This window comes from Jaculus jaculus, chromosome 1 (assembly GCF_020740685.1).
Source record: "Jaculus jaculus isolate mJacJac1 chromosome 1, mJacJac1.mat.Y.cur, whole genome shotgun sequence".
Taxonomy (NCBI): Eukaryota; Metazoa; Chordata; class Mammalia; order Rodentia; family Dipodidae; genus Jaculus; species Jaculus jaculus.
Window position 1 is genome coordinate 164,789,903 of NC_059102.1, and position 10,182 is coordinate 164,800,084.

The 10,182-nt window shown below is 44.9% G+C and overlaps 1 protein-coding gene across 1 annotated transcript in view; it reads right to left on the reverse strand.

Moving 5' to 3' along the window:
• Positions 1–9,966, reverse strand: part of Rtn3 (reticulon 3) — a 78,922-nt gene extending 68,956 nt beyond the window's left edge. The window contains exon 1 of the mRNA XM_004656578.2: positions 9,616–9,966. Coding sequence (XP_004656635.1) covers positions 9,616–9,757 — 142 coding nt within the window. The 5' untranslated portion in view covers positions 9,758–9,966. The remainder of the gene's footprint in view (positions 1–9,615) is intronic.
• Between the last annotated feature and the right edge of the window lie 216 nt (positions 9,967–10,182).

Here is a 10,182-nt window from a genome sequence, read left to right on the forward strand (position 1 = left end):
AACAAAAAGTTGGGGCTGGAGAGATGGCTTAGCAGTTAAGGTGCATGTCTGGGAAGCCTAGGTTCGATTCTCCAGGTCCCACATAAGCCAGATACACATGGTAGCACGTGCGCCTGGAGTTCATTTGCAGTGGCTAGAGGCCCTGGCACACCCGTTCTGGCTCTTTCTCTCTCCCTCTTTGTCTCTAATAAATAATAAGTAAAAATAAATCTTTTTTTTAAAAAAGCTGGGTATGGTGGTGCATGCCTTTAATCTCAGCACTTGGGAGGCAGAGGTAAGAGGATCACCATGAGTTCGAGGCCACCCTGAGACTACATAGTTAATTCCAGGTTAGCCTAAGTCAGAGTGAGACACTACGTTGGGAAGAAAAAAAAAAAAGGTTGGCTGAGGATTTAGCTCAATGGTAGAATACTTGCCTATTATGTGGCTTTGCCCTAGGTTCAATTTCTAGTACCACAAAAATCATCATCAAGTATTTCTACTTCATATGTAAAATGAAGACAATGCTCACTGTTGAAATGCTTTTAAATAACAGGACAAAAAGTGGCTCTGTAGTAATTTTGCTTAAACTTTTTTTTTTTCAAAGTAGGGTTTCACTCTAGCCCAGTCTGACCTGAAATTCACTCTGTACTCTCACATTGGGCTTGAACTCATAGTGATCCTCCTACCTCTGCCTCCCAAGTGCTGGGATTAAAGGTGTGTGCCACCATACCCAGGCTTAAACATTTTTTTCTAGAATACTCTTCCATATATCCAGAAGGGCAATCTGCCAGGGAGGAACATATCAAAAAAAGCTCACATGACCCCCTCCTGATAAGCTAAACATGTATTTACAGGAAGTAGTAAGTCAGATGACTTGAGAAAACAGGTAAGAATAGTTCTTTGAATTAAAATAAATACTATCACAAGATGGGCCACCAGCAGATAACTAGCTTCTCCTACAATGTAAATAGGACTAGAAACCCTATGTAGTAGAGTTTTTCTTTGAGGTTTCAGTATCACAAAGCTGACTTCAATGATGCAATCATGAGAAACAGTGATTATAAGTAAACTTATCTGGCAGATACATTTCTTTCCAAACATTTACATCTTATGATACAACATACCTCTAAAATTAGACTGTTGTAAATATAATATAAAAGTAAAGTCCATTGTCTGGGAAACTCCTAATTTTATTTTTTGCAGTACTAGGGATTGAACCTAGGGCCTTACACATGCTATGCTAAAGCTCAACCATGGAGCTTCATTCAAGGTACAACCTCGGCCTTTCTGAATTAGTTCATTATATGAACTTTAATTTGATAATTAAAAAATCTCTATGTGTACGTATGTGTTGATGCACATGATGTATGTGGCTATTCTCTCCTTGCCTCTTCTTTTTGAGACAGGATATCTTTTGTTACTGTGTGTGCAGTATGCACTTGTCTAGTAGGGCCTTGAGCTTCCAGAATCTCCTGGCTCCCACTGTTGTGTGTCCATTGGGATGACAGACACCTATGCCACTTTGCTTCTAGCTTTACGTTGGTGACAGGGAATTGAACTCAGGCCAGGAGACTTTCAAGCAAACACCTTTAACTACTGACCCATCTTTCTAGGCCTTCAAAAAAAAAAGTCAGCTCAAACTGACTTTGAACTCTTGATTCTCCTGCATCTATCTCCCAAGTGCTGGAATTATAGGTATTGACATTATGTCCAGTCTAAAACTTTCAGTAATTGTCTTCCTTCCTTCCTTCTTTCATTCATTCATTCTTCCCTCCCTCCCTTCTCTTTGTTTGTTTTTTGGGTTTTTTTTTTGAGATAGGGTCTCACTCTAGCCCAGGCTGACCTGGAATTCACTATGTAGTCTCAGGGTGGCCTCGAACTCACAGCGATCCTCCTACCTATGCCTCCCGAGTGCTGGGATTAAAGGCATGCACCACCTTGCCCGGTTCCTTCCTCTCTTTCTGATTTTTCAAGGTAGGGTCTTGCTCGCTCTAATCCAGGCTAACCTGGAATTCACTATGTCATTTCAAAACTGGCCTTGAACTCAGAGGCGCATGACTTTAATCATAAGAGGCAGAGGTAGGAGGATCACCTTGAGTTTGAGGGCACCCTGAGACTACAAAGTGAATTCCAGGTCAGCCTGGGTTAGAGTGAGACCTTACCACGAAAAACCAAATCAAACAAATAAAGTACACATATAAACTGTGTATATTTAATCACTAACACTACAAAACTTATTTGGAACCTTTGTAATTCTGCTCAAAATTAGAATATGTATAAATTTTGGAACAAATATTCTTGGCTCAAACAAAACTGCTAGGTTTAACTTTCTCTTTTCCCTTGATGACATGCCCTAACTCCCTCATTACCAAACTTCACTTACAAGTGCTTGATAGAAGCATAGGATTAGATGGGTGATTTTTTTCTTTCCAATTTTTTAAAAATAACTTCCATGATTATAAAAAAATCCCATGGTAATACCCTCCCTCCCCCTACCTTCCCCTTTGAAACTCCATTCTCCATCATATCCCTTCCTAGATAGTGGTTTATTTATCAGGGCTAACATAATTTTTTCACAGAAGAATAAAAAAAAAAATATTCATTTATTCATTTTATAACCATCTCTAAAACCCTGAAACTCAACAAAGATTCAATCTTTAGCAATGCAAAAAAAAGTGAATAGGGGCTAGGGAAATTGCTCAATGGTTAAAGATGCTTGCTTGCAAGGCCTCTAGGCATCTTCAGAAAGCCCGATGCAAAATGGTGCATGCATGGCATGTGTGTGCATTTCAACACATATACATATAAATAAACCAATCAAAATAACAACACTCACAGAAAAATTACAACACTAGCTGGGTGTGGTGGTGCATGCCTGAAATCGAGCACTTGGGAAGCAGAGGTAGGAGAATTGCAGAGTTTGAGGCCACCTTGAGACTACATAGTGAATTACAGGTCAGCCTGAGCTAGAGTGAGACCTTACATCAAGAAAGGGCTGGGCATGGTGGTGCACGCCTTTAATCCCAGCACTTGGGAGGCAGAGGTAGGAGGATCACCGTGAGTTCGAGGCCACCCTGAGACTACATAGTGAATTCCAGGTCAGCCTGGGCTAGAGTGAGACCCTACCTCAAAAACACAAAAAACAAAACAAAAAAAAGAAAGTAAGTAACAACACTGAAAACTCTTACCAGTAACATCATAGACAATTCAGAGGTTTCACATTAGGCTTAAGGTATACCTATTTAATATATGTAGACTAGTTGTTTAATCTGATCAGAGTGGTTAATTAACTTATGAACTTAACAGAAAACACTGAAAGAAACCTTTTCTTTCTGAGCAACAAAAATAATCAAGTCAGGGCTGGAGAGATGGCTTAGTGGTTAAGCGCTTGCCTGTGAAGGCTAAGGACCCCGGTTCGAGGCTCGGTTCCCCAGGTCCCACGTTAGCCAGATGCACAAGGGGGCGCACGCGTCTGGAGTTCGTTTGCAGTGGCTGAAAGCCCTGGCGCGCCCATTCTCTCTCTCTCCCTCTGTCTTTCTCTCTGTCTGTCGCTCTCAAATAAATAAATAAAAAATGAACCAAAAAAAAACATTTAAAAAAAAAATAAATAATCAAGTCAGTACCCACATACAGCAGGGTGTGGCCATGCACATTTGGGGAACAGAGGTCAGAAAATCTACTAAGGTTCACTGGTCAGCCAGCCTTACTGAAAAAAAAATGTGGCAACCCCAGATTCAGTAAGAGACTTCAGGAAACATAGATGAATGATAAGAGGACACTTGATGTTCTCCTCTGGCCTCCACACATGTGCACATGGGGCACACACATCTGTACACATACATTACATACATACAAACTTCCTTCCTTCCTTCCTTCCTTCCTTCCTTCCTTCCTTCCTTCCTTCCTTCCTTCCTTCCTTCCTACCTACCTACCTACCTACCTACCTACCTACCTATCTCAAAGGGAGAAGGGCGCACTAGGGCCCCTAGCCACTGAAATGGAACTCCAGACACATGCGCCATCATGTGTATCTGGCTTATGTGGGATCTGGAGAATCGAACCTGGGTCCTTAGGCTTCACAGGCATGCACCTTAACTGATAAGTCATCTCTCCAGGCCTGAATTAAATTTCTGAGTAACAAACTTCATCTAATTTTCATCATGTCAAACTTGAGACATTTCCTCTGTGAGAGGAAAACATATGGGAAGCATTGCAGTAAAATGGCAAATTCACTACAGTATAGTGGGTTTTTTGTTTGTTTTTTTGAAGAACCTGTCTGTGTAACCCTGGTTTGACAATCCTCCTATGTCTGCCTCTAAAATACTGGAATGACAGGCACCATGCCCAACTTCACTGCAGTACCTTGAGATAGACTCTCTTCTTTCTTTCTTTCTTTCTTTTTTAAAGATCTATTTTTATTTATTTATTAGAAACAGAGAGAGGGAGAGGGAGGGGGAGGGGGAGAGGGAGAAGGAGAGGGGGAGAGAGAGAGAGAGAGAATGGATGTGCCAGGGCCTGTAGCCACTGCAAACGAACTCCCAACGCATATGCCGCCATGTGCATCTGGCTTACATGGGAACTGGAGAATCAAACCTGGGTCCTTAGGCTGTGCAGGCATGCTTCTTAACCACTAAACCATCTCTCCAGGGGGCCCCCTTCTTTCTTGATTAATTAATTTTTTTAGGTTGGAATACAAAATAATGGGTTTCATCATGGAATCATACAAGATACCTCACAGCAAGTCTCCTCCTGGGTGCTGGGATTAAAGATGTGTGCCACCATGCCTGGCTAAAATAGACCCCCCCCCCCCGTCCCCACCTGTGGTAGTGTCTCACTGTAGCTTAGGCTGACCTGAAATTCACTATGTAGTCTCAGGGTGGCCTTGATCTCACAGCAATCCTCCTACCTCTGCCTCCCAAGTGCTGGGATTAAAGGCATATGCGGGCTGGAGAGATGGCTTAGCGGTTAAGCGCTTGCCTGTGAAGCCTAAGGACCCCGGTTCGAGGCTCAGTTCCCCAGGTCCCACGTTAGCCAAATGCAAAAGGGGGCACACGCATCTGGAGTTCGTTTGCAGCGGCTAGAAACCTTGGTGCGCCCATTCTCTCTCTCTCCCTCTATCTGTCTTTCTCTCTCTGTCTGTCGCTCTCAAATAAATAAATAATTAATTAAAAAATATATTTAAAAATTTTTTTAAAAAAAGGCATATGCCACCACACACAGCTTTTAAAAATAAACTTTTATATTCAAGTAGAGACCTGACAAATAAGGACCTTGCACTGGGCCCACCAAAATAGTAATAATGCTTTTTAGAAAATATCAATACATCTACAATGTGTAAGAGTTTAAGATAGGATATCCATTAATTTATTTTCTAGCTCATAAATTGGGTGATTCATTCAACAAAAACTAAGTACTTGTGCAGTAATTTCAGACAGATACTGTTCTAATTGTCAATAGTAGGCTATGAGTGTGTCATAGTGTTACTGTGCTTGCCTAGCATCCATGAAACACTGGGTTTTACATCTAGCACCACAAAACAAAAATCACCAAGTATCAACAATGACTGATATAGGAAATATTATCTCTGTACTAAAAATTAGCAAAATATGTGTAAGGGGCTGGGGAGATGGCTCAGCAGTTAAGGTGCTTGCCTACAAAACCCAACCACTCAGGGTTTGACTCCCCAGTACCTATGTAAAGCCAGACACACAAAGAGGCACACGTGTCTGAAATTCGTTTGTAGTGGCTGGAAGTCCTGGCACAGTAATTCTGTCTCTTTTATCTCTCTCTGCTTGGGATAAATAAATAAATAACCTGCTGACCTGGGTTCAATGCACCATCACCCATGTAAAGCTGGACACAAAAAGTGACACGTGTCTGGTATGTTCTTACAGTGGCGAGATACCCTGGTGCATCTGTCTCACACATATACAAATGAGTAAATAAGTAAGGGCTACAGAGATGGCTTAGCAGTTGAGGCACTTGCCTGAGAAGCCTAAGGATCCATGTTCTACTCTCCAAGTCCCATGTAAGCCAGACACACAAAAGTGAGGCAAGCACAAGGTCGCCATGTCCACTAGGTGGCACAAGCATCTGGAGTTCAATCTCAGTGACTGAGGCCCTGTAGTGCCAATTCTCTCTTGTCTCTCTCTCTAAAATTAAAAAAAACAAGAAAATTACTTAGGCCAGGTGTGGTGGTGCACACCTTTAACCCCAGCACCTGGGAGGCAGAGGGAGGATGATCACCATGAATTCAAGGCCACACTGAGACTACATAGTGAATTCCAGGTCAGCCTGGGCTAGAGCAAGACCCTACCTTGGGGGGGAAAAAACATTTAAGTAAATAAATAAAATTTTCAATGGGTGAATACTGAGGAATTATTAGGAAAGTATAATGCAAGCCCATGTATTTAGAAGACCAATCCAGAATATAAATTCCACAGTTTGGAAAAACTTTATTTCAGCATCTGTTCCACTACCATTAGAGGGGGCTGTAAAAAATAAGCAATGTGCCAAAGGAAGGGCAGGACTCCATATAACATGCTCCCTCCAGACACAAAATGGCCTGGATATCCATGGCCTCACAGTGCCTGACACTACCTATACAAGACCATCATAAGAGGAGGAAAAGATCAAGACATCAAAAGTAAAAAAGAGACTGACTGAGATAGGGAGGGGGTATGATGGACAGTGGAGTTTCAAAGGGGTAAGTGGGGAGAGGGAGGGTATTACCATGGGATATTTTTTATAATCATGGAAGTTGTTAATAAAAAAATATAATTTTTTTTTTTAAAAAAAGCAATGTAACCAGAAATGGTGGCTCAAGTCTGCAATCTGAGCTCTTGGTTGAGGCAGGAGGAATGTTATAAATTGGAGGCCAGACTGCAATACTGAGTTAAAGAGTGAGGTCTGAGCCAGGCCTCATGGCACATGCCTAATTTAATCCCAGCACTCTGGAGGCAGAGGTTGGATTGCTGTGAGTTCAAGGCCACCCTGAGACTACATAGTGAATTCTAAGTCAGCCTGAGCTAGAGCAAGACCCTATCTCAAAAAACAAAAAAACCAGCCAGGCGTGGTGGCACACACCTTTAATCCCAGGACTCAGGAGGCAGAGGTAGGAGGATCTCCTTGAGTTCAAGGCCACCCAGAGATTACACAGTAAATTCCAGATCAGCCTGAGCTAGGGTGAGACCCTACCTTGAAACCCCTGCACCACAAAAAAAAATTGTTTTAAATTTTATGTGTGTGTGTTTGTGTTATACTGCAAATGAATACTAGACATATGCACCACTTTTTACACCTCACCTAGATAGATACGGAAATAATGGGGATCTGAACCCCAGCTGGTAGGCATTGCAAGCAAATGCCTTTAGCCAATGAGTCACCTTTCCAGCCCAGGGAGCCAATCCTTTACATCAGTTTACTAAAGAAATTTTTTTAAAAAATGTTTATTCTTGCTAGGTGTAGTAGTATATGCCTATAATCTCAGCACTTGGGAGGCTGAGGCAGACACACCTTTAGTTCCAGGCCAGCCTGGGCTACAAAGGGAATACTTGTCTCAGAAAAGTTGATTCTTGGGCTGGAGAGATGGTTTAGTGGTTAAGCACTTGCCTGTGAAGCCTAAAGACCCCAGTTTGAGGCTCAACTCCCCAGGACCCACTTAAGCCAGATGTGGAAGGTGGCACATGCATCTGGAGTTTATCTGCAGTAGCTAGAGACCCTGGTGCGCCCATTCTCTCTGTTACTCTCAAATTAAAAAAAAACAAACCTGATTCTCAACCAGACATGGTAGCTCACTCCAATAACCCCAGCACTCAGGAGGCTGAGGTAGCAGGATTGCCATGAGTTCAATGCTAGCCTGAAGTACAGAGTGAGTTTCAGGTCAGCCTGGGCTACAGTGAAACCCTACACAACAAAAAAATTGATTCTCAAATGGATTTCACCAGTTAGTTATGTGTGTAGATTAAATCTTATTCCCGGCCTAACTAGAATGACTCCTCAAAATTTAACATCTTGAGCACAAAGGCCAACTGCTGAAACTTAGATCTGTATCAGGAATTTGCAAAGAGTAAGCAAAAGGTACATATAAAAAGGCCATCCACAGAGAAAGTAGTGATGTGATTAAAGCCAAGGAACCAAGTTGCTAAGTTATTGAAAGCTGCTATTCATCTGGAGGAGAAATGCTAATGGTTCAAACAGAAGCAGGGTTCAAATCTGCTGTCTCATTCCTGTATACCTGATAATTGTTTCTACCCAAATGGCCATACATAATCACACTGAAAAACCCAACAGAGCACCAAAGGTCTCAGACAGATGGAACTCTACTGTTATAAAAACAGAGCTATATTTAATGCTAAGATCTAAGATTGATAATATTATGTTTGTCAGAATAGCCAACCCAAGAAATGTGCCAATGGGGACAATAAATCATTTTTTAAAAATCTCTCAAAATCGTTCCTTTGACGAAACATTTTTTTTTTCTTCTTTAAGACTCAGTTCCTTTAAGAATCACCACCTGCCCATGCTGCATATTTTTTCTGAAGAAGGCATCTGCACTGCAGATCTCTGCATGAGGGGAGCCTGCCAGCCAGCTCCCACCAGCAGGCAGACGTGTATACAATAGAAACTAAAGGAGGCCTGCAGCGTCCCTCCTAGTCTTTCACAGTGAGGGGAGGAGAAGGGCTTCAACCAGCTACTGCTTTGTCTGAATTTATCCCCCTTCCCCTTTTCTTCAGTAAACACTCTTTTGTTATACTACCCATAAGAGCCCATAGAAAACATGGTATCAAAACATGCAGATGGCTTGACACGACTATTTATTATCTTCTAGAATATAGCAACTGATAGCGAATCCCCACCCCCATGCTGCGACAGTGAAAAGCCGGTGATGCGGCAGATGCAGCCAAGTATCCATCTTGGACCATCACAGCTCCCTCCCAAATATTCCTGAGCTATTCTATTCTCATCACGCCTCCCTCTACCTCAGAGCTTCAGAAAAATCGGGCACTCAAATGTCTAGCCGAAACCAGTAAACAGGCTACCATAATTCCATTAAACTTCCTCATCTTTCGCATGGGCAAACACACACACACTCACTCACATTCCCCCCCCCCCCGCAGTAAATTTACAAGCACCTCGTTTTATGTCAATACCTGTCTGCAAACCTGCAATGCAACCCTTCCACCACCACCCCTCAAAATCCTTATGGAATCCTTTCTGCTACGATCCACCTGTCACAATCCTCGCGAGCTCGCTAATCCTCCGCTAAATCACCCCGGTTCAACAGAGGGCTCTCGGGCCTCTCGGAACGCAAGCCGTGCGGGGCGTGGAGCCATTCTCCCTTTCATCCCACCCAGCCGCTCCCACCGTGGGCTGCCGTCCCTTCCCACCTGTCGGGTCTCGGCGTCTACGCCCACTCTCCACTCCCTCCCCGCCTCCAGCCTGTCTTCCTGACACCCCGTTATTTCCTCACCACCGCCACGACCTTGCGCTCCCCTCCCCCTTTGCCCATTTTCCAGAGGTCGGTCCCGGGGCCCGAAGCCGCCAGCGCTGGGGTGGGGGGACCGTCCTCCCGCCCGCCCCGGGACCCCCTGGCCCTCGCTCCCCCAGGGCGGTGCACCCCGCGCGCCTCACCCACACACGAGGAGCCGCAGCTCTTCGCCCCCAGGGCGGGGCAGGCACCCGGGCTCCCGCCGCCGCTGGGCGCGGACGGCTCGGCCCCGGAGGACGACGAGGAGACCGACGGGGACTGGGTGGCCGCTGACGAGTCCGCCATGGCTGCGCGTGCGAGGGCGGGACAGGGGTGAAGAGAGACGTGGGGCGGGAGAGTGGGAGCGGGGAAACAGGACAGGAAAAAGAAAGAAAATCCAGCAGCTGCCTCTGCGAAGTCCCTTCACCGCCTCCTGCTCGGAAGACAGACTCCGACGGACTGACTCAGCCCAGCGCAGTGGGAAGGAGGGAGCGCGAGCGCGCATGCGCACCCACGGTCCCTGAACGCGCGGCGGTGGTGGGCGAGGGCCGCGGAGGCGCGCAGCGACGCAGCGCGCAGGCGCAAGAACTGTTCCTCTGCGCCCCAGCAGGGAAGTAAGGGCAAAACCCGCCTGACGGGTGGGGCGCGCCCTTGGGGAAAACCTGACGTAAGGGGCGTGGCCAAGCGCCCCAACGCGAACACCGCTGCAGCCTGCCTGTCCTGGCCATTGG